The sequence below is a fragment of the Empidonax traillii genome, unplaced genomic scaffold (genome assembly GCF_003031625.1).
Source record: "Empidonax traillii isolate 1590-97213 ecotype Southwest subspecies unplaced genomic scaffold, ASM303162v1 scaffold1382:size118074, whole genome shotgun sequence".
Taxonomy (NCBI): domain Eukaryota; kingdom Metazoa; phylum Chordata; class Aves; order Passeriformes; family Tyrannidae; genus Empidonax; species Empidonax traillii.
The window spans coordinates 81,409-106,416 of record NW_020956575.1 but is presented as its reverse complement, the minus strand read 5'-3'; the positions used below and the strand labels follow the sequence as shown (position 1 = coordinate 106,416).

The 25,008-nt window shown below is 39.6% G+C and overlaps 1 protein-coding gene across 1 annotated transcript in view; it reads left to right on the top strand.

Moving 5' to 3' along the window:
- SORCS1 (sortilin related VPS10 domain containing receptor 1) overlaps positions 1-25,008 on the top strand; it is a gene marked incomplete at its 5' end in the record, with an annotated part of 93,069 nt that overhangs the window by 3,934 nt on the left and 64,127 nt on the right. Inside the window, 3 exons of the mRNA XM_027906977.1 lie at positions 9,787-9,851; positions 19,175-19,293; positions 22,081-22,170. Of these exons, the coding sequence (XP_027762778.1) occupies positions 9,787-9,851; positions 19,175-19,293; positions 22,081-22,170 (274 nt within the window). The remainder of the gene's footprint in view (positions 1-9,786; positions 9,852-19,174; positions 19,294-22,080; positions 22,171-25,008) is intronic.

Genomic DNA, 25,008 nt, shown 5'->3' with positions numbered 1-25,008 from the left:
GGAGTATTCTAAGTGATAAATACTTCAGGAACAACAAGTTAGTATAACATGGATTATTGCTGATAGCACAGTATTTACTGATGTAGTTGATAAATGCTTTATCCAAATAGTTCTGAGTTTATTTTTGTGATACTTGGTCATTTTTGTTGTACATTCTTATGGTGGAATTTTGCTGGTGAAGGTGCTGATTTGTAGGAAATACAAATGTGAACACAACTGGCCAATCAGTCATGTTGAGAATTACATTGCTTTTTTTCTTTCTTTTTTAAAGTGGTCCAGTCATCTAGTCAAAGTTCACTAATGATACCTGTGACTTGCAAATCCAAATATCCATGATCAGTAGCTGCAAAACACCTGGTTGAAGTGCATATAGTTCAATATGGCCAAAATATATATGTAGACATTCATTGCTCATTAAAAGCCAAGTTTTTATTTTAGTCCTCAGATCAAGTCATGCCTTCTACCAGAAATTATTTTCTGGAAGTCAGTACGTCAAGGTATCACAATTAGAGCTGTTCCTGAAAGAAATAAGAACAAAAGGTTAAAAATCTCATTAAAATGTCTGGAAAATGTAATGTTTTTTTAATCAAAATGAGCTGTTTTACTGTTTAATTCTAATCAAAACCTAATCTTGAAAAACTTGGAGTGGAGAGGGAAGAAATAAAACCAAATAATAAAAGTGTCTTAAAAAGTAACATAAAATGAACAATACAAAAGCCCAGCTAGTAAATTATATCATCAAGTTATAATCATTATCTGTGCAGTGGTATTGATTTTATTTTTACTTATTTGGGTATTGCACACAGCGCAGCAACTGGCAGAAGTACAAAAGAAATACAACTCCATACTTTAAGAAGATCAGAGAGCTGTAGCACCTTTCCTTTGAAAACAGTCTGAGAGAGTTGAGGTTGTGTCAGCCTGGAGAAGAGAAGGGTCTGGGGAGATCTTAGGGCCCCTTCCAGTACCTAAAGGGGCTACAAGAGAGCTGGACGGGGATTTTTGACAAGGACATGGAGTGATAAGAAAAGGGGTAATGGTTTAAACTGAAAAAGAGTAGGTTTGGAATAGAAACTGAGAGGAAATTCTTTACTGTGAGGGTGGTGAGGCCCTGGCACAGGTTGCAAAGAGAAGCTGTGGCTGCCCCATCCCTGGAAGTGTTCAAGGCCAGGTTGGATGGGGTTTTGAGCAACCTCCTGCATGGGAGGTGTCCCTGCCCATGGCAGGGGCTTGGGAACTCTATGATCTTTAAGGTCCCTTCTAACCTAAACCACTTATGATTTCCAGTAGGGTCATGAGTTCATGATGTTAATGATTACCTGAAGAAATTAAAGGAAATGTGTCAGTTTGACAAGATGTTTCTAGGTCTTCACTCTGTCTTGTGTTTTTCTGAGTATGCGAAGGAGAAGAAAATGGAGGCAAATGTTGTGAAAGAAGCAGCCAACCAACCTTTCCCCTCAAATAATACAAAGATATGCACACACACTGAAGGGGAAAAAAACTGGTAAGCAGCTGGGAGGACAGATGAGTAGATAGGGCTATATTTGTATTTCTTATATGAGTAGTGGCAAAGGAAGTTAATCTTCAGAGTATAATTACAGAGTATATATCTTTTCCAGAGGAGGCTGGAGTCTGTATTTTAAAAGCTCTGACAGTGTTCATTGGAGCAGCTGAAAGAGCTGAAAATTAAGGGGAAAAGGTGTCACAACCCTGTTAAAAACTTCATTATATTCAAGCAGTTGGAGGGAGCTGGGCAAACTGTCCCAGTGTTCTTGTCAGATCTTGGCTTGGTGAGATTTGCACGCCCACCCAGGTGGGCTGAAGCAATTTAAATGGCAAAGTATCTGGGCTGTTTACAAGTGATGCTGTGTATGGCTGAACAAGACCTTTTAGTCACTGCAGGGCAACTGCTGGAGGCTGATGGGAAGGATGCCAATCAAAGTGCATTGTGACAGTCTCTCCAGAAAATCATCCACTTGATCTAGCACACAAACCACATGCTGTGAGTTGAAGTGTACCAGAACTTTAATTAAAAATGCATGTATTTCATAGCTTAAGTATGGTGGATATGGGCACATGCCAGAGGAACCCATGTCAGTTTTCAGGACATCTGAATTAAGCAACTGACTGATGGGGAACAACAAGAGTTGTAGGGCTTCCCTTTTGCTTCCACATTTCAGTGCTCTTTTATCCTCAGGTTACTTGGCTGCCCAGAAATGGAAATGCATAGAAATTTTTCCTTGTTTTTTTTTTTTTTTTTTTTTTTTTTTTTTTTTTTTTTTTTTTTTTTTTTTTTTTTTTTTTTTTTTTTTTTTTTTTTTTTTTTTTTTTGTTGTTGGGTTTGCTTGTTTGTTTTTGTTTGCGGGCTTGTGGGTTTTTATTTGTTTTGGTATTTGTTTTGGTTTTTGTTTTGTTTTTTGTTTTAATATATTTCCCTGCATTGAACACCAAACATTTGTTTCCAATTTGGCTTTGGGAGAAAGTCAGACTGAAGGTCTGTCTGTAGCTCTGTCTTTGTGATACAAATGAAATCGCTCAGACTTATCATGGGAATTAGGATTTTGTCCCTGTCTGGCTTCCAGAGTTACAAACTCCCCAGCCCCATGCGGATCAGCAAGGACAGAAAAAAGACGTGCAGGATTCTCTTTCTCTTGCTGTTAAAACGTCAGTTAGACTCTGGATTTATGATAAGGATTAGTTCTTAAGAAACTGCGTCCAAAATACATGATTTCTTCTCTTTGTAAGATTGAGAGAATTGTGAAGTCACACAGCAGCACTTGGTGGCCCTCTGGTCTACTGAGTCTAAAATAACCAGATCCTCTGGTCCCAGTAGTCTCTTGAGAGACCTTGTAACTCACAATCAAATCAGGATCCACCAGAGCAAAATATAATTCCTCTGTTCCAAATCTTTAGTTTGGTGGAGTTCCACCATGTGAGTGAAAAAGGGTTCTCAGCCCTATTTGCATATCATGGGGACTCTAGAGATGGATGTAAAATAATAATTGGAATAACTGAGCAGAATCTTGACTGTTTACCTTACTACCCTCTTCCTTCCCCTAGAGTCTTGTCCTCCAGTTTTGAATAGGGAGAATAGGGATATACACCTGAATAAGCTTTTTGAGACCAAGGAGCACCAATCTGATTGATGCATAGGTTGATGTGTTTTGGTTTTCCCAGTTCAGCAGATTTATCTTAAGAAATCATCCATAGATACTTTATAAATGCGTACAGGCTACCACGAGCTTCAGCTGCTCTCCATCATCCACTTTCCCTCATTAAAGTTCTGCAGAAGTAGGCAGGCATCCAGATACCAGGTTCAAAATCTTGATTCGGGTGCTCCTCATCAGCAGAAGCCTGTGGTGCTCTGCAGGACCCTGGAACCTGTCAGTCTCCAACAGGCATTGGGGTAAGCAGCTGATTTCTCTGTGTGCACCTATAAAGGACAGAGCTTGAGAAGGTGAAGCAGTTGCACAGTTAAGCTGCCCGTGGATTTGTCTAGATCTGTGTCAGGAAGGTTTCACTGCTATGTTGTGTTGTATGTTTAATGAGCAGCCCACTGTTTTACCAGAACTGGCTTTCCACTCTTGCTCTAAATGACTTGCTGGCCTCCTCCAGAGCTTCCTGACTCAGGACCACAGCACTACAAGATGTGTCTTAACACAGTGGGAAATTGTGATCCTATTAGGCTGTACCAGCAGAGAAGCTGTAAGTCAAGTAGGTTTGGTTTATTATATCAGGGAGCTGAGTTCAGAGGCTATAACTAGGGGGTACCTTCCTCCTTCTCTCCTTTCAAGCTAAGTTGTAGTCTTAAGTTTCCTGCAAGATGTGAAAAAGAGATATAGGACAGGAGGGCTATTGTAAAATCAGGATCTAATCCTAGTAACTGAATTTTATCTACTTAATTTAGATCGTTATTTTAAGGCATTCCTCCCACTCAGTGTTATGAACAATAGATAGCTACCTCCCTGAGCATTCACATCCATCTATTTCAGAGATTTAGCCAGGTTTCCTCTCTGGAGCTTCCCACAGAAGGCTGTGGTGTTACTGCAACAGAGGAGAGAGAGCTTAGTTTGCTACTGTCCTCAAAGCTGTGGGGCATGTAGACAGCATGGTGTGGAAGCCTATGGAAAATTGTGCTCTAGGGCTGTAAGAAGTGATGGTGAGAGTAGAAGGGACTCCCCATGGCCTGGAAATGACACCACTACCCCTGTTTACCTAATCATCTATTCTAATGTTAACAGCAACAACCACCTGTTTTTCTCTGTCAGTGCTATGAGGTGGCACAACTAGGAGAAATTGGACTTGACTCACTTGACTGCTGTTTTCTATCAGTTCTAGAGAAAAGGTGACAAACTGAGTAACGTATACCACAGGATGGGTTTGGCCCAGTGGCTGCTAGTTGAATTGTGCAAAATGGTGTCTGATTTAATCTGGTTGGACAGTGTGGCAAAGAATAAAGCAGAGATGTAGCAGGGAAAATCTAATTAAATTAATGTCAGGGCAGATTTATTAGCTAAATATAAAGAAATGAAGTGCTGATTTATGCTTATCTGGAATCTCACCCTTTGTTTTTAAAACATGTCCAGATAATGTGGTTAAGTTAAAGCTAGAAAGAAGTCCTTCAAGTATGTTCCAGGAACAGTAAAATCTGTGACATTTCACATAATAGGGACTGAACTAAAGAAACCACAAGAATTGCCTCCCACTCTAAGCTTCCTGGGGCAGATTCACTGACCTCTGCAAGCAAAAAAGGAACAGAGAGTATCTGCGAAGTCCTCATGAAGTCAATATAGTAGTAAAAGAAAAAAGAACCTGGAAGACTCTCAGGCTCTATTTTTGTCTCTGCCACACAGCAACTGTGTGATCTTGGTCAAATCAATGAGTCCCTGTGCTCTTGACTAATCAGTGGAGTTTATCCATAAAGCTGAGAACAAAAATTTTCCTCAACCCCTATTTCTAACTTGGTCTGCTTGTCTTGTACTTTTCCATAGGTCTTGAACAAATCAGTAGCATGCAGGGAAGGTTACTTAAAGGTTGATTGTCAAGTGCTTTTGTATCTTTGGACAAAAAAGCTCTCTGTTCAGTGCTACATGTTACTATTTTTATGAATGGCAGTTACGATTTAAAGTGTTACAGAAGCATCAGTGGAACCAAAAAATTGATGCTACCGAGGACTCCATGAACGTCATCCACTGTTGTTGTTTTCATTCTGTTTTTAGAAACCTACCATTCACTAAGTTGTAATAAACTGTCAGTTTTTTAACATGAAGTGGTGGGACGTGTCCCAGAGGCAGTGGGGGAGCTGGTTTTGCACTGGCAAGATTTACGATAAGGGATTCGCATGAATGCTGAGGCTAAAGGAAGATAAATCCCCAAAGGCAAATTCTACCAATAATTGAATTACAAAGCCATTATCATGTGCTGAACAGAGCAACTTTATAGCTCTATTGTGACAGGATAAAGCTTGTTAGAATATTTATGTTCATAGGACAACTTTGGCATAAGGATCTCTAAGAGTACATTCTCTTCCACCTGTCTTGTTGCAGCTAGTTAGTCTTTCTGTGTAATGCAGTATATGTGGAGATGGGGATTCCATTTGAGACTGGGAAAAAGGAATGCTGAAGGTCAGGAGAAATCTCAAAATAAATAACATTTTAAGAACAAAGTCATCTGCAGAATGTAACAGAGGCAAATGAACATTTTTAATGATGACTAGTCAAGCTGGATTTTCCAAGCAATGTGACAGTTTTCTTTTTGGTATTGCGTTGCAGCCACTTCTGAGGTACTCTGAGTCAGTTTGATAAGTTCAAAATGGCCAGAACTGCATGGATCTCATTCCATCCACCTTGGTAGAGGCATGCTGTTATCTGTCATTTCTCAGCCATCCTTTGCTGCGTGAACAAGTCATACCTGTTTATCCCTCACTGAAAAAGAAGTATAGTTATAGAAGTCCTAATTCTGCACTTGTTCATTTCCTCTGAGACATGGGAAAGCTGCATAATGCCTCTGTCCCCATATAAAGAATGAAGGACATTTGCACTGGTTCTGTCTGTGAAAAGGACATAGTAGCATTTCTGTTCTTCCAGCCTTTTATTCTGGGCCATTTGCATTGAAGATTATGTAAAATAACAATGCCTTTTATTGCCTGACTTAAGAGACCTTTGATCTTGGCTGCTTTTAACATGCATGATACAAGGAATACATATGGAAAGACTGCCATCAAGTTTCTTGTGCATATAGTCCCAGATATGGTTTGACTGTGTCTGAAGTCAATTATCCAAAATCAAAAGCACCCAAAGCTACTTTCCAGAATGCACAAACCCTTGAGATGCAGTCCTTATTGTCTGGTGTTTCGAGCTCTTTGTTTATGAAAAAAATGGTAGTTTGAAATTAGGTGCACCAAATGGAAGCTTTTGCTTACTTCACAAAGATGCCTTTTTGCAGTTCTGAGAGGTCTGACTGCCTTGCAAGCCTCATCAGTTCCCAGCATCCATAAACAATTGCTTTTGTCCCTAGAAGTGAAAAAAGATAGAAGAGGTGGAAACCCCAGGATAACAGGGTCTCTATTGAATTTTCTTGGCTCAGAAGAGCTGACAGGCCAAGGAAGCCAAGGTTTTAGAAATGTTTCAGACAGAGAAGATGGCAAGGGGTTGGTCACTACAGAAATATGCCAACTAGCATTTACTGTGCAGTGGGCAGTGCCAGGCTGCTTTTGTTTAGCTCAGCCTAGTTCTAAACCAGAGGATGATTTGGGGTCCTTTCCCTTTGCTGCTTCTCACGGTGGATATAGAATCTGCATTCAGAGCAATTACTGCACTGCAGCCAGCGATATCGATTTGTGAGGCTCACAAGTGTAGGTGACTACTTAGCAGGCTTGATGATGATTAAAATTTTAGGAAGCAACTTTGTAATAGGACTGTGGGGGTCCTACATTTTTCAAAATGTAAGCATCTCCAGTGCAAAGGCAGTGAGGTCATTGCCTTGCACTCCTCTTGGCTTTTCTAAATCCTCATTTTCCCAAAAGATTTTTTTCTTTATTTTTTTCTTTTTCATTTTTCAAAACGTCCAGACAATTGTAGCAACAAAACACCAAAAGTTAATCACAAAAATACAATAGGCACCATTCAGCAGAAAGTATTGCAAGGATATCCCCTGAAGTTTCAGGGAGTATTATGGGAAGCCTGAGATTAAAGGGACAGACAAAGGACATGCTGGCATTTTACCACAAAGTGAAAACACAGACTGCGGCAAGAAGAAAAGTTTGGGGATATATGAGTGTTTGGTCTTTGAAAATGGATGCTGAAAGGGAAGAATGGATTTGAGAAATATGAGAAGAAAGAACTGCCAATGTAGTGAATAGAAGTTGCTCAGAAAAGGGAATGGCAAAGAGAAGGCTGCCCAGGACATTCAATTACCCCTTTAATTACAATCCATAATTTATCTGTAATTTGTGCTTTTAAAGGTAGGTAATAAACATATTTCAGGTCTGTAGCTTTACCTGCTTTGTGACTGTGGTCTAAAATGGAAGAAAAGTTTTCATCATTGTCATCAAATTTCTAAGTTGCAGGTGTTAGGAGATATCAAAAGAAAGGAAACCTCTGAGTCAATGAATAATGTTTATAACCAGTCATGTCTCAGCCATCCTTGTTCTGTACATCCTTAGGACAAATGATTGCCTAATTCTGCCTTGAACTGGAACTTCTGCAGTCCCAAAAATGGCTATTGTAGTGTGAGACTAAGTAATATGCAGGTGACTACAGCTGTAGCTGTAGGGTTTTATGAGCCCTGATTTTTATATAGTTCTCTTGAATCATGCTGATATGGCTCATATCAGCAGTGGAAGTAACAGTGACAATCACATCCCATCCATCAGTGAGATATATCATTTTGAATTGTCTGTCTTTGCTTGAGAAGATGCAACAGAAGTTTTTCTTGGGGTCAGAACAGCACTGTAAGGAGGAAACACAAAACACCTGACTGTAGACTTGCATACTTTAACTAGGGCAGCAAGTTCTTTGCTGGATGAATACCATTGCTGCGTGTCTCTGAAGAGACTAAGTGCTCAAATTCATGAAATATATTTCCTGTTTCTTTGCAGAGCTCACATCCTCGTGGGGGTGTGTGAGGTTAGGGGGAGGAATGCACTGGCAAAGCTGGACTGTATTTTCTGTTCTTCAGCCCAGTTCCAGGTGGGCTATTTTAATAATACCAGTATTTAAAGCCCACTTAAATAAACAAGAATGAAAAGGAAATACGCCATACTGCAAGCTTAGTCCTTCTTTAGCACTGTTTGTCACTGGCATCTATCTCTCTTGAACTGAATTGTAACTAGTAGGCCCAGCATTTTGGCCCTAAACTTGCTGATGATAGCAGGTATAAGAAAAGTGCCCTCGGAAGGTGCTTCTTTACCGCCTACTTGGTGTCAATTATCAGGAAGCAGAGATTTTAAATGAAAGTTGAATGTTTAGGAGAATAAGACCTTGCCATAAACTTTATTAAAAATGGAGAAGAGGTGAAGGCAATGCTAGCTCAGAGTAGTTTCTCAAAATTCAGTTCCCAGCAAAGGAGAACAAAAACCTTTTCTAGCTAGTGAATTGCTACAGATTTTGTCAAGCAAAGCTAAGGATTAATCAGGACACAGATAGCCTTGTTATTGTTAACATTTTTATAATAGTTATTAGTTAATGCACATGATGATTAAGCGCTGGAGTTGCCTCTGATTGCAGTCAGTGGGAACTGAATTAAGGTCTAAATCGCTGTTTGAATCTCAGTTCTGATTTCCTAAAAAATAATTAGGCTTTGAACAGAACATCTAATTTGTCTATCACTGGAAATGAATGCATGTCTTCCCTCATGGTTCTATTAACTTGGAGGTCAGGCAGCTAACAAGAAACTGGTTGTTTAACCCTTAGATTTAATCTAGGATTATGACTTGAGTGATAGGACTAAGACCAGAAACAAGGCAGATTGTCAGAGATGCTGCTGAGGCTGCTGTAGAATGGGATTGTTACTTTCTTGCAGTCAGCATTTCTATAATGCAGACTGTCCATCAAACCACTGGCCATTTGGACTCTTCCAGGGAGTTGATGAGGCCAGTCCAGGGGAACCTTAATAATGGAAGCAGAGCTTGGTTCCATAAACGCCTATTTGTCATGCTCATTATCTCTATTTGTTACATGTTAATTCAGAGTGAACAAACAGTAATTTTCTGAGTCAATGTGACATTTCTTTTATTAATGGAACACTGTTTTTATTAGATCAGAAGTGATAAAATGTCTCAGGATAAAATGAGTTTTTAAAAATTCTTAATTAATGAGGGAACATTGATCATTAAGAGTGTCAATTAAGCAAATGTGCATAAAATGTCCAATATAAAGGAACAGCTATAACTAGTATAATTAGCTGGCAAATACTATTATCTCATCTATTAAAGTCTTCTGTATCCCACCCTGAACTGAAATGCATCCCTCTGACCAAACCAGGAGACACATCAAAATGGCAGGTGCCAATGAGAGCAGGAACAGGTAAGTGGCCACGTGGAAAGAAGTGAAGGGGTCAGAAATAAAGAACTCATAAGTACAATGACATTGATTAGATAAAATGGTAGAATTTCTTTAAAATGTTCAAGTTTATTTTAGGGAAAACTCCAAAATTCTTTCAAAATTATCACTTCTTATTTGTGAGTATGAGTTTATGTCCAGTTAAACAGGATCTCCTGTGAAATTAATATCTCAGACATTCACAGTGCATTTTGTTTTTAATACCTTTGTCTCAATCTGTCTTTTACAGGTCTATGATGGGGAATGGTAGAGAGCCTGATCTCGTGCACCTGGAGGCAAAAACAGTGGATGGTCGTAAGTAGATCAGCTTTTAAATATTGTGGTATACTGGGCTGTCCTCATATTCTTGTAACCACACAATATGACAGTAGAAATCTGACTTCTTTTTCCTTGTTCACTCACTTAATATGAGAGGTTTGGCTGTTCCAAGTCAGGTCTGTCAGAAGACGGGCCTTTCCAGAATGGCAAAAAGTTGGGTTTACCAGTCTGTGAAAGGACCGAGAACATGGTAAGGGAGAATAGGTGATAAGCAGTAATTGGAGTTACTACACAGTGCACTTTCATTTCCTCTGGCGTGATTTTTGTTGATGGGAACATGACATTGAAGAGAAGTTCCTGAGTCACAAAGTCTAGCTGCTGTTTTTTTCACACAGTACATAACTTCACCTTTTCACAGCTTTATAGTTTTAGCAGACTGGGGATACTCTGCCTTAGGTACTGCGTTTGAAAATACCTTGTTTCTCTCTCATTAGAAACCTTTAAATGACCAGCCTAACTGTATTTTTCACTGTTCCTGCTTGTCCTGTCATTGTCCTTCACTTTCATCAGCTCTTTTTCCTCTCTGCTTTGCCTCTTGAGGTGCTTTTTTTCCATTCCAGGATCCTCCTTTACCTGCAACTCCAAAATATTCTCCTAATGGACCATAAATTCTCTCAGGCAACCTAAGCCATCCACTGGCCTTTTCTCCTCCCAGCCATACTTCCTCAAGGTCTCTCTTTGAGCTCCACTGCTTTGCAGATCTTTCTTCTCAGATTTCTTTCCCACAACATTGGATTTCCTTAGGCAGGCATCACACCAAAAACCTGACTGTCATTGATCCTCACTGTAATTCCATAGTTTCCTCAGTAAACAACAGCTTTGCTGCAATATAACAAGAAGATTTTTACCATTTTCAATGCAAAAGTATTAATGATGCATTCAGTTAATTACTTTTTAAATGTATAAATTTCTCCCTTGAATTTTACCCTCAACTTCAATGGTGTTACTTAAAATGTGTATTTTGTCACTGTAAACTTGAAAACTATCTGAAAAGTTCATTGTGGGGTAAACTGGTATTTAACTTATGGAAATTTATCTTGAAAGAGAATTTTTTGGAAGAGGAATTTTGAAAAGAAACAGTTGTGATAGAAACTGTAAAGTTTTAAAGGTTTCCCTGTCAAGATATGCAAGATAGCAAGAGTGAAAGAATGTGTTCTCTCTGTTTCTTATAATTTATGTTCTATGATTATTATTTCTCCTCTCGGTTTCACTAACCTGATATGGCATTAAGGCTGGGGACACGAGGCTCTCTATTTCTTGGGATATGCTAAATGAAAGTGAAGTATTCTAACAGGACAGTGGCTATTTCAGCACCAAACACTGCTCTTATAAGTCATGAGGAATTTGAGGTCACTGAGATGAAGCACTACAAGTGATGTTGAATAAGCTATATTTTGGTGATGCTTTGGAGGGATGTTCAGCTCACGGTGGGCAGAGACAGTGCCACGTACCAAATGCTTTGGATGATCTTTTTGAGTTCTTAGGCTAAAATAAGAACATTTGGCACAGCTATCGCACATTTCTGAAAAACGCTTCTTGAGTTTCCAGCAAATTAGTAATTACAGCTCCTTACAAATTAGTATTATAGCTCTTAAGGTGAAAACCAAAAAACAAGTAGACAAAACTGGCTTCACTGAAAAGCCAGGCATAGTAGTGAAAAGAATTGTGGAATGACAAATTAATGCTCAAGAACTGAGCTCTAACAACTGATTCTTCACACTTACATTGGCTTAGTTGTGAGGCAGCACAACTTAAGTTTTTCTGTTTAGCCAGTGACAGAACTACTAATGTAAATGCATCAGTGGTGTCAAACCTTCAGCCAGTGGTGATCCCTCTTGCAAACCAGTCCTCTGAATGAAACTTCTGCTAAGGAGTCACCTCCTTGGCAGTATAAGAAAATGCATTGGATTTTCAGTAAGTGCATGCTCTGTTTGGCCCTCTGTTCCAGAGTGTTGGTTTCCAGCAGAGGACTATGGTGTGTAGCTGAACAAATCACAGCATTTTTTGCCAGATGTTTGAGAGCACTGCAGGTCACAGGATTTTAAGACCAAGACAGATTGCACGTGGTCTATTATTCTACTTACCATGACCAGCTTGGTATATAGAGGTCTCTTGGCTACTAGAGCTTTCTTTTAAGTACTAAATCAGTCTCCTTTTTCTGTACAAAGTAATCATAAACCTCCAATGGATATAGAAATCTTGACCTCTGGAATGGAGCAGGTGTGTCGCTACCAGTGAGATGATGGAGAGAACTGTGCTGAAGTGAGAAAGATACCTTTTTTCCAAGCTGAGGGTAGTTTACAGAGAATTTTCTTGAGGTTTTTATATTTGGGTTTTTTTGGTGTTTTTAAAAATATTTTTACATTTACTTATTTCTGCTTTGTTTGGAATATCTCTTTTGAGGTTAACCAAGTGTAAAATTTCAATAAAGGGATTAAATTAGAGAAGGTAGATTTGCCAAAACAAGACAGGAAGAAAGAAGGAAAGAAAAGGGAGTAGTGTGGAAACAGCCACACACTCTGTACAATAAAATAAAAGATTTTGAAGTGGAAATAGAAGGGCTAAGCACGAAGCTGCTGAACTCAGTATAAATAAGAAAAAAACTCCTCGTTCTTGTGCTGGTATATTTTCCAGCAGAAGCTGAATAGTACAACTGCAGCTTTAGGTGAGAAGTAGAAATGTCAGCAGGATGCAGTGTTAACCCTTCCCTCTGACAGAGTCATTTGAGAACATCACCAACAACCTTAGTTTTGGGCTTTCTCTGCTGGAGTAACTCTCTATTTCTGCTCTCTGATTATCATGTCTGTGCATTTTATTTATTGTGTTTATTTACATAATGTAAAAGGTTTGCAAGGAACAAAACAAGAGTCTCTTAGCAGGCATAAATCAGTATAACTTCCATGGCATGTTGATTTACACCTGCTGAGGATCTGGCTAGCAATGTTGTTCCTGAGTGCCTGATCTCCCTACATTTTTTTCCCTCGGGATCCAGAAAAATCTGGACTGCTGAACACACTGTGTATTATCAAACTAGGGTGCAGGTAAAGATGAACAACATGAGTACAGTCTTTTCAATGTAGTTGTAATGATGGAGAAAGATTTGCAGGGCTAATCATTGCCATTTATATTTCTAATCCTTTCTGTGTAAATTTTGGAGAGCACCATGCAAATTTTCATCTAGTGAAATGTGATGGTTTTGTTTATTTTTTAAAGGCTGCAGACCCAGTCCGAGTCAATCTGGGACTGAGAGTATATGGTAAAACTGTTTTTTCTGGTTGGAAGAAGTTCATATGAACGTTATCTCACATTTGCATTTGTACGCTTGGGTATCCCTGGTGTTCCACTTTGAGTTTGGAAAGGGATCAAAGGCGAGTCGGCAAAGTCAGCAGGAATTGTGAATTTTTTTAGTCTGGCCTCAGGTCAACACCCCAGGAAGATAATTAATCCCCTACAGTTCTTAACCCTATGATAAGCTTCTCCTTGTTACATTCACCGTCACAGTCAGCAGGCAGAGCGATGGTGGAAGTTAAATCTAGGTTTGCTCAAATGCAACTTGAAGTGCTTTCAGAAGGGCTTATCTGATTTGAGCTAGGGAGGGTTATCCCAGTAAGCCTGCTTCAAACTAATTAACGTGGGAGGTAATTTTTATTCAGGTGGGTGCCTACTGAGGAATCCAGTTGGTGAGAATTAGAAAGATAGATTCCTACAAAGCATTTGGAGACTAAGTGGGTACCCGCTGGCCCTCTACAGAATGGCAAAACTGACTCAGAGGATGTCTAAGTGACAGTTCCTGTAGATGTAAAACATGAAAATCAACTGTTACATTTATGAGACATGCATTTGCTTATTTAGATGACACCAATTGATTTGGCGTAAAGTTATTAATTTATGTGGGAGTTTTTTTAAAACATGGATGAAAGAACTGAGAGGGTTTCTAATGTGCTGGCAAAAATTTAGAGAGCTCCTGATATTAAAAAAGTAGCTCTGTTTCCTTTGCTTAGCTTCTGCTGTCCTGATTTACACAGCAAGTTTTCTTAATGAAAGGTAATTTAGGTGATGCAGGCAAGACCAAACTCTCAGCTGGGGTCAGCATATGTGTTCTGCTTGCTGATCAACAGGGACTGAGCATCTAACCAATAATGTCTGAATCACAAAGTTGCACTAGGACTTTAATTTCTGTTTCCACAGAAAATTGCTAGGAAGAATAAAATAATCAGTGTAGTAGAAAAAGTGAGTAGGCAACCTAGCCTGACAGTGTTTTACTAACATAGCTAGAGTGGTGAATTAATTTCCACAGTACCCTAAACCTGTGCAGTGTTTTTTTTTTTTTCCCTTATTGTGATTAATGTTTTTTCCTGATCATGATTAGTATTTGTCCTGGAGAATGACATCTGTTAGTTTCTCTAATTATAACTTTATGCCAGAAATGGCAGAGGATTTGCCTCCCTACGTAAAGAAAGATTTCTGACACTGACATGCAGTGAAGAAAGAGTAGCAGCAGGATAAAACCAGATTTGTGAGTAGTTAGTAAATGGGATGGTTTCGTTTCATTGATCTTCATTACTGGTTAATTGCTTTGCAGTTGCTGAGTCCTGGAGAGTTGTGAGCATATTCCCATACCATGAATGTTTCACAAATCAACATTCAGACCAGATGGAAATGGATAAAGAACAGTCATTTTTTGTGTTTCTGAATAAAAAAAAAAAGGAATAGAAAGATTAAAGTATGGGAGAACATTTAATTAAATTTTTGGAATTCGTTGCCATGGGAGGTTGTGAATGCTGAAGATGTGCTGGAACTACTAAGGCACCTGGACTACTAAGGCAACCTAGGCCTCTGTTATTAGGCACTGGTGGAGAGGGGTTACAGGCCTGGGTCTTTCAGTGGCATACGTTGCTACCATATTTATTAGTTAGAGGATGCTAGTTATCCTTCAAAAGCAGAAATATCCCTAATGGCTAAGTTGCACAGAAACAAACTAGGATACTCCATAGAAAATCTGGAAGGGAAACAAATCATAGATTACATGGTTACTCTTTGCATAAAACTCCTGATTTGTCATTGGTGGGTTTATTTGTAGAGAGAAGGATACATTCCTCAATGAATTAAAGACAAGGAGAAAAAAAATATACATTTGCAGAGTATGATGAATATTTTCTCTGACTCTCCCTGTAACCAAATAAGGTTTACAAAAGATACACATGCAAGTTTAGAATGCTGAGAAAGCAGTGGGTATTAGGGTTTCATATGTAATCCAAAATGGTACTCAGCAACAAAATATCCTGAAGAAATTCCCACTCTGCTTTAGGAAGCAGTCTAAAACTCTCATATGTACTTTTGCAGAGGCTCTCCAACCTCCAGTAACCACCAATAACCTTCCCTCTACAGCACCTAAAGAAGAAATGTCTCTGGGACAGGTTGGATCCATTTCCCTTGAGAACATATTAGCATGGAGCTCGAGCTAAACAGAAAAGACTGATATGTTTCATGGCACAGGGTCTCTCTGGCTCTTAACTTCTACTATGTGTTAGCATTTGCAATTCTCTTTGACCACTGAAACAGATTAATTTTGTCAGAGGTTTCACTTACAAGAAGTCTCCTCCGTTCTTATGTTCTGTGACTTTTCTTGCTTCCTTTTTAGAAATAGCTGCCATTCCCCAGGAAGAATCCTACTCTGGGTGTCTAAACCTGTCAAAATCAAAGTGTCTGGGGGTGTAAGAGCTGGGAGTTGCTATGTTCTTCTCTCCAGGCACAGTGTGACTTTCTTGTTGTATATTAAAAACAGCAGCTGTTGTTGGAGGTGAGGGTTCTGGAAATGAGAAGCATAATGTCCTAATTACCTATGGCAGGGAAAACATCTGTGCAGAAAAACTAATGAAATTAATTCCAGAGCTTAGCAACTGAATACATTAATTGACATTAATTAATGCGAAATTACAAACCTCTGCCAACGGAATCACATAAAATGTCCATGAGAATCAAGTGAAAAAAATCCATGAGTTAATGTGAGCACAGAAAATCTTCCCCTAGGAAAAAAAGAGGGAACCAGGCACTGCAATAAGCCTGCCTTTCCTTCTTTCTGTCTCCCACAACAGAGGGAGCTTTTTTTGTGCACATCTCAGGGTTTGGCCGTTTGTGAGATTAGCTTAAGCAATTTCAGTCCTCTGCCCTTTAGTAGTTATTACTGGCATTTTAGAATTGAAGCCATGGAGAATTGCACTGTAAAAGTTCACAGGAATTGCCTTAGTAAATCTTCATCAATGGTACAATCACTGCTGCCCAGACTCCTGCGATCACAGCAAAAATAGGCATAGTCCCCATTCCTCCATTAAAACAGGACTGAAAGAACTTCAGTCACCTCTAATGGATATCAACCTGGCCTGCTCTTTAAAATCTCTTGTGGTGGAGATCCCTAATCTTCTTTGCTGGCTGGTCCCAGCAACGTATATCCTGTTCTCTCTCTGTGCTCTCAGCATTGGCAATACCTTTGCATGGGAAGTAAGATATCACTGCAATCTCCTCTTAGTGTGTCCCAGACAGCTGGTGTGCCTGTGGAAGTAACACAGTGGTGGTGAGGAAAAAAAAAAAAGGAAAGTGTAGGAAACAGAGGTCTGATCCTGTATATCTCTGCTGGGGGTGGGGGGGTTGATGACATATGAAAAGCCACCAGTCTTGTCAACATCTCAGGTGGCCGTAGGGCCAGCCATTTTAACTGATTCTGCTTTGTTTAAGCTCAGGATTGCCACGCATTTCACTCAGGAACTTTCTTGAGACAGAATGAGAGATGCTACCTAGAGTACTGTGTTCAGTTCTGGAGCCCTTAGCACAGAAAGATGTGGAGTGAGTCCAAAGGAGGCTACAAATATGATCAGAGGGCTGAAACACCTCTCCTGTAAAGACAGGCTGAAAGAGCTGGGGTTTTTTAGCCAAGAGAAGGCTCCAGGGGGACCTTATTGTGATCTTTCAATACCTAAAGAAGGCCTATATGAAAGTTGGCGACAAACTTTTTAACAGGTCTCGTAGTGATAGGACAAAGGATAGTGGTTTTCTGCTAAAAGAAGGTATATTTGGACTAGATACAAGGAAGAAGATTTTTACATTGAGAGTGGTGAAACATTGGCACAGGCTGCCCAGAGAGGTAGTGGATGCCCTATCCCTGCAAACATTCAAAGTCAGGCTGGACCTTTAATGGGGTTCTGACAACCTGATCTAGCTGAAGATGTCCCTGCTCTTTGCAGGGGATTGGACTATATGCCCTTTTAAAGGTCCCTTCCAACTGAAACAATTCTGTGATTCTATGATTTTGGGAAGGGGGAGGTGGAGGAGGCAGGGGTCTGTCCTTCATGATACAAGGGATTAGATTAAAGAGGAGGAGTGGGAATTGGTGGTGTTGCAGGGGAAGAAATGCATGTTATGGCAAGGAGGGTACATGCTGCACCTCCTGAATGCAGAGGGACAGAGGGCTGAACGGCTCTGAAGGGGAACTTTCCTGAGCTCACTGGAATGAGAAGGCTGGGAATTATGTCGTTCCCTGCCCTCTCGTGGCTAATGTGGAAAAAATCATGTTCGTCTGCAGGGAAATGCATTTCGATCATGCTGCCCAGGCTGCATTCATTAGTGTTTTGCAGTGAGCTGCAGAAGCATGAAACGTTATAAACGGCAGTGCTAATAATACTTAGCACTTTATATATTCCAAGAACTCTGCAAATGCTGGAGTAAAATCATCCCTCATCAAACTTTACTGAAGGTTTGTTACCCTGTGTGTCTGTTTCAAGCAGAAGTCAACAGCCCTTAGAAGCAAGGAGAGAAATGTGAAATGATAGATTTTAATTAAAACCGAGATTAAATATGAGATGGTAAAATTCCAGACATTTCTATTTTAGTATAAAATGTTATTTCTCTGATCAGAAGTTGGTAATTATATCAAACAAGGGTCTGTGCCTCTCCAAGGAAAACTATTAGAAGTACTTCTAACATTAAATGCCATGTAGTGTTTCTGTCATGTAAGTACTACTGCTAAAATGCCAAAATCATTCCTTCTTTAGATCAAGTTTGTCATTAAACAGTGCAAATTTCTAATGGATCTGAAAGAGTCCAAATTAAATACTGAGAATCCAGTTTTGTGTTTTAAGATAAATTATCATCATGAAGAAATTCAAATTGTTTTTCTTCAGTTGATAGATTACAAGATGAGCACATTGCAGTGCTTTAGAATAGGAGATGAGGACTTCCCATATAGTGACAGTGGATGAGATGGCTTGCATGGATGGCTGTATTTAGACCATTGACTTTGAAACTGCTAAGTCCTCTGGTTTCAAGAGAATGTGGAGTGATTTTTCAGGTCTGCCAGAATGCATCTACTTATACTGTCAACAGAGAAGTAGGTAAAACCCCCTGAACAGGAGGTAGTCCGAGTTACTTTCGAAGTTGATCTGAATTACTCTACAGAATGTAAGTGCTGTAGGAAATATGAAGGTGTATCATGAAAGGGGTTCTCTGGTGATAGGATGGGGTATGAGTCCTTGGAAGGTGTCCACGTGCTTGTGTATGTTCTGGACCTTGACCGTGTCCTAAATAAACTCAGTGCATAACTGTGGGGAAGCTGTTGTGCTCTACAGCAAAACCCACATGGTGGGGATGACAACGGTACACTTGGGAAAGGGAAACTGCTGAGGCTTAACACAATGGGTATCTGTCCCAAATTAAAGATACAACTCTTCAGGCCCACAGTTACTTAGGGAGTCCCAGGACTTGAGCTGTTTTTTGCCTTAGTAAATAGTCCTTTGCAGCTCTTGTTCCCTCACTCAGTTCCTGCTTTAAGCTTAAGCCTGGGTAGCATCCAAGTAAATGCAGCATGTCGGGGTAACAGTGCTGAATGATACACTCTTAACTAGGTTTCTGTCAGATCTGAGCCACAAAGCCTTTGCACTGTGCCACCTTCAGGTGCTTCCTGTTGTCTGTTTTCAGCATAGAACCACAACAGTGGCGTGGAGTAATTAGATCATCTATGCTGGGCTCTCTCTTAGTAAAAATGTATAGCTTTGATGTCTAATCTAGGGCAGAAATGAAAGAAATAATGGGAGGCTGAGGTGGGTAAAGAAGGAAGGAACTTAAAGGAAGAAAACAATCAAGGGTGGATTTGTGAAAGATGTAAGGGAAAGAAGTTTTGTGTGCTGTTGAATGGATGATGTCACATGAGTCTGGGAAGCAAAAATGCTGCCTCAGCAAATAGATTTATGACAGCAGGAAGACTCTGTGCTCAGGATCTCAAGTGAATTGTTTTGTTCTTTTCCTTTCAGATGCCCAATACATCACCTGCAAGATGCAGAACTGCAGCGAAGCCACTCGCAGCAAACCCTTTCCAGGCTATATCGACCATAACTCCCTGATCGTCCAGGGTGATTATGTCTTTGTTCAGGTGCAGAACACCCTCTTCTCTTATTTTTTTCTATTATTTTATATTATATTATTCTATATTATATTATTTTCTCTTGTATTCCTTTGCATGTTTGTCCATGCTGGATCCATAAAGGCACTGAGTAGATTGTAGCAGTTTGTTACAAAGCTAATAGTGTTCCTTTTACCTCTAGTATCTTGTCACTGTAGGGCCATAGAGTTCCTGCCTGGAGTATCCACCATATACACTGGAGTGCTCTGTGCCACTCCCTGCAATCTCATCAGCACTCTGGAATTACTGCTTTAACCCCCCAGCTGGAAGTGGTGTGTCAGTCATCTGCTATTACAAGGGAGTAGACCAAAGCTTTTTGAGCATGAGAGGGAAATAGGAAAGGAGGGAGGGAGTCAGAGAAAACACCAAAGGAGTAATCAGGCTTTATTGTTATGCCTCAGTGGTGATTATAGTGAAAAGGCTGAAGACGAGATGTACTCAGCCAAGCTGTGTTCCAGGTGAGGACTGGTGAATAGATTGGAACCACTGTGGGTTTCATTAGGCTGCTGCCAGTGTCCATTTAATGTCAGCTGAAGAGGACAAAAATAACAACAGGGTTTCAGGGAACTTGGAGGTGAACTGGAAATCATTAGGACTAAACTGGGCTTCCAGATAATTTACGTTCTAGCATGCTTGTGCGTGAAAGGAAGAGAGAGGACTGATATTTTACATTGGGTGAGTTGATTGCTAGTTGCCTTCAGTCAATGAACTCAGTCCTAAACACCAGTCTAAATTACCCACATATAAATCTGAGAAGTGTTCCAGAATAGCTTTTGTACCTAGTGTGTTTGAGGCAGAAATGAAATGTTTATGCCGTCAGGGAAACAGGGGCATGCATCACTGTTAAGCCGTACTCTCACATTTCAGAATGACTGTTTGTGGCTTGAATGACACAGGAGCTGGAATATTTCTCTTCATACGCAAATTGTTTCATTACTTCATCACTGATGCCTTGGGTTTGTGCTTTTCAAGACTGTTAATCTTCTCTGTTCTGACCTCATGTTATTAAACAATGTAGAGAAGCCCAACTCTTTGCTTTATCCGAAGTCAGTGCTGGGGAGATTGTTTACCTTCCTGGATAACCCTTGTATTTTGATGAGTTTATCCTTCTCTTTCATAAACTGCTGTATAGTGTTCCCAGTGCTGTCAAATTTTTGCCCGTCATGGTGTAAGGAGGAACATGTAAAGAGGCAGCTCTTACCATGTTCTCCTTAATACCCAGTGGGACTTTGCACAACTCCATGGATTCGTGTTTGTAATGCAGTTTGTGAAGACGGGATTTATTATTTGGATTTGAAAATCTCCCATTTTAATTCTTAAACTTCATAGGATTCTGAAACAAATAACAGGCCAAAGAGATAGTACTTACCAATCATTAATAATTGACACTTAGATGTATGTAATAATAATATTGTAATCCCTGGAACACACCTCTGCTTTGTTTGATGTAGTCAGGGAATTCACTGTTGTCTAGTAATTTAAAATGTGATTCTTCAAGTGGTTACATTTGTATCTGGCTGACAAGGACCTGTTAAATAATGCACCATGGCTGATGCTGGACCCTGTGTTATCCCAGGCACTGTTCTTCAAAGGAGGAATAACCCTACACGAGGCTGTATATGCTTGGAAGAGTAGATGAACACCCTCTTCTAACCTTCCCTACCTTCCTTGATCTCCATCTAGCTTTTCTGAACTAAACCATTTGGAATGAGAATTAGTGGGCTTAAAAGCACTAGGATAAGGGAAAGGGAGTTTATTTTCCCACTAAACTGTGTTTTATTTACAAACTCACAGTCTCTCACAAAAGAATACTTCTGGCATTCCTTCCCCTTTTAGGATGAGAAATAGCACTTATTTTACTTAATCTGGTATGAACCTAGCCTCTGTGTATCATGCATTTTAAACTACTGCAGTGCATTGTAAAACACCTACTACTAAAGAAAAGTCTTGATAAGCTCAGGCATCAAGCAATTAAAGCAAAGTTCTGCATGGAGAATCCTTTGGAATATTTGTTCTTCAGTATCTTTTGTCCAAGGATTTTCAAGTACTTTACAAACATTGATTATACTTCAGTAGCACTGGAAGCCAGATAAAATTGCCAGCTTTTTTCTTTCATTTTCCCTCCTTTAATAGGTGGTAGAAATTGATACCTCACATTTCTCTAACACGACAATTTTAGGTCTTGCCATCAGTATTTATGCACTTAAATAAGTGGCCAGATTCACAGAAATGCCGAATCCATGGAGCTTCTCCTAGACCTTCATATCTCTGAAGGGCTTAGTTTATCTTGTAACAGATAACTTATGATGGCTTGTACATTGCCACACAGGAACCAAAACTGGAAGCAGAAATAGAAATCAAGCCTCGTGTCTGCCAGTCTGCTGATCCAACCAACAGCTTCATGGCAGCTCTGCAGATAGCAAAGAACAGACAGTTTTGTGGTAAGGCAGAGGAAAGCTCTGGTATCAGCATGTGATTCCATGGCCCAAGTGAAATCAGGACTTCAGTTTCCCCAGGTTTTCACATGAAATTCTGACCTTTATCTCTCCTTGCTGAAATTGGGATTCCTCTTGTTTTATTTTTCAGCCACTGTCAGCTGGATCAATGTTTATCCGTCGCCTGTAATGGCACTGCAGTTTTAAGCCATTACTACCACACTGTGGTATTTCTCTTAACAGCTTTTGTTTGATATTCTCCATGATGAGAAAAAAAATAAATAAGAAAAACCTGATGATATCTTTCCTGCTTCTCTCATAGCTGACATCAGGAGGAAGACCACATTATTACGTTTCTTATAGGAGGAACACATTTGCACAGATGAAGCTGCCAAAGTACTCCTTGCCCAAGGTAGGTTGTCATTGCTGGAATGCCCGTATGAATCTACAGATACTTAGATTGTACAGAAAATCTTGACTCCAACACAAGTAACTGCAAGTTGACATACAATGAGTGAAAACACCATTCTTCTTTCACAGAACATTTGCAAGTAAGAAAGGACTAAAACCAGAAGTCAGCACTTTGGCTAATCAGGGCATGAAATGTAGACAGATACCACAGCCTATGCCAACTGCCATTTCTTTATAGTTAATTAAGTTTTGGAGGAGATTCTCTCTCTTTTTTTTTTTTTTCTTTTCTTTTTTTTCTTTTTTTTTTTTTTTTTTTTGTGGTCATAAAATTCCCCTTTCCTGTCCCTATTTTGTGTGGGTTTCTTTTTGTGCTTGCCTCATTAGCAGATTTTAATGGGAACCAAGCAAAGAGATGTCTCTGTGTGTCTGCTTTGTATCTTCCCTAATTAAGAACAATGGTGAATTAGCATTGGAGCTTGAAAGGGTGTTTCTGCCTTCTGGAGCTTAGTTTTTTAAAAGACCTATAAAACATATTAGCTCCATTTTCAAGAAACAACCATTTTGCAGCTGAGGTCCTAATGGCTTTTAAAAAAAACAGGATTTCCTTTTTCTTTCTCATTCTTAATATAGCCTGCCTTAAATGAAATTTAAGCTCAAAGGTAGCATAGGATCTTGTGTGAGGTCTAAGATCTGAAGACAAATGCATTCCCAGAAATTTGGCGAGGATTGTCAAAAGAAAAAAAATAAAGTGCGAGGTCAATCTATTCCTAGGAGTTGAAGTTGCAACAGATTTTGTAGGTGGAAATATTCAAAGGGATAACTTGGCTAATATCACAGCTGACTGTGATTCCTCAACCCAAACAACCTGTTTTATAGTAGATTGACTGGTGATCTTCATATAAGGTGACCTTCATATAAACAGACTGCAGCTCAAACCCAGGCCTTCAATGCCATACCTTACCTACTCTGCTGTTGTAGCCTTTGTTTCTGTTTGCATCACCTGAGAAACCAGCTTACAGGACATTGAGGACCATAGCAGAAGCCATGAGATCTTCTTAGCTCTGACACAGGAGACCTATGGTCTGCCTCAAAATTTTCAGTCACATTTAAAGATTGGTTGGTTTGAAACTTCCTGTCCAAGCAGGAAGAAATTACTCTTGTCAATTCAGGTCAAATCTAAACAAGTGTTATTTGAAGGAGCCTTTAGCAAAGGAGTTGCATTTTAGAATGGTTATTGTAAAACCCAAATAAAAATTGTCATTTACAATGATTCAAATCATCTGTAGAGAGACTATTTGCTTTAAACTTATTGTTTCCTTTCGCCCACACTTACTTTTCTGTCCACCTTCTTAAACAGACCTCTAGAGAGCTGGGGAAAATGTACTACAATTCAATTACAATGTGTTCTCAGATAATAGGAATTGGAGCAATAAATTCATGTTATTTGACCCAAAGAAAGATGCTTTATCACAATCTTGGAATATCTTCAAAGAGAGCTACAGTGGAGCTGTGGCTGTCTAGCAGGCTGCTATCAAAGCAAGATAGTCACTTTTATGAAAAATGCGCAGAATTATATTATTCAAGGAATTTAAACAAACAGCTTCTTTTATGCCCAAATTGTCTTTGATCTCCCTCAGCTAAGAAAGAGGGGCCAAATATGGTAAACAGTACTAAGTGACTTCTGGAATTGAAGAGGGAAATATCAAGCTTTTTGTCTCATCATGTCACTCTTCCTAAACTGGAGGAGTGTGACTGCAGGCAGCTTTGGCAGGTGATGCTGCTGCTCAGGCAGGATGGCCTACAGCACATCAAAACTCAAATATTATTCTTGTTGACATTAACAGCCTGGTAGTTGGTTTAATTAAAAGCCTAAATGAACTTGAAACACTGTTCCTCACAAGCAGATGCCTGCATATGTGCATACAGGTTTTGTTAACCCCCTAAATAGTCTTTATTGAGACCTGGTAATTGTTGCAGTGACATTGATATGTTGGTTGATACTGCCTGTTCTAAACCACAGTGCCACAATATGGGTTCTGTCACAGGCTGTGGTGTCATTTATGATAATCACCTTAAATGTTCGCTCAGGGTACATTGATTCCAGTTTAGACCAATGCACTGGGCAGACATCTGGGAATACTGAAGCAAGCTAAGCAATTTCTCTTTTAAAAAGACCTGTCTTAACTGATATTGGGTTGAATAGTGATGGGATGGGTGCATGTGGTACCTCTGTTTTAAATTCATCGCCTTCTTTCAACCTCAGGATGCGCATCCTGACAGAAGAAGCAATAACCACAAAAAAAACCCCCCATACCCAAAATCTTAAATACATACCTTAAAAGGGCTGACAATCCCAGAAACTGGCAGAATAAAACTGGCATTACACATCCCTACTGTTTAACTTACCAGGAAGAAAAGTTCCCTGACCAAGTGCAAAAAGGCCAGTTGAATCATGTTCCATAATTCAGAAAGCCTTGGCCTTTGGTCATTAGAGTAGACACCTGATCAAACCAATGTACAGCATCATCCTGTTACTTTTGTCTTTGGAAAGGCAAAAAAGAGAGTAGAACTGTCTATGAATGTACTTCTAGTATATGCTATAACAGAAAGAAAAAAGCTCAGACCTTTATTAGACAGAAGCCTGGAGAGCCCCTGAAGATGACGACAACTGTTTGAGAAAGGTGCCTTGCTTCACATTCCTGTCCTCATCTGTCTCTGTAGGGAGCTTGTTCCATATCAAGTTGTCTTGTATTATTTTGCCCCCCAGTAAATCAATTCCCACCCTGCAACAAAAAAAAAAAAAAAAAAAAAAAAAAAAAAAAAAAAAAAAAAAAAAAAA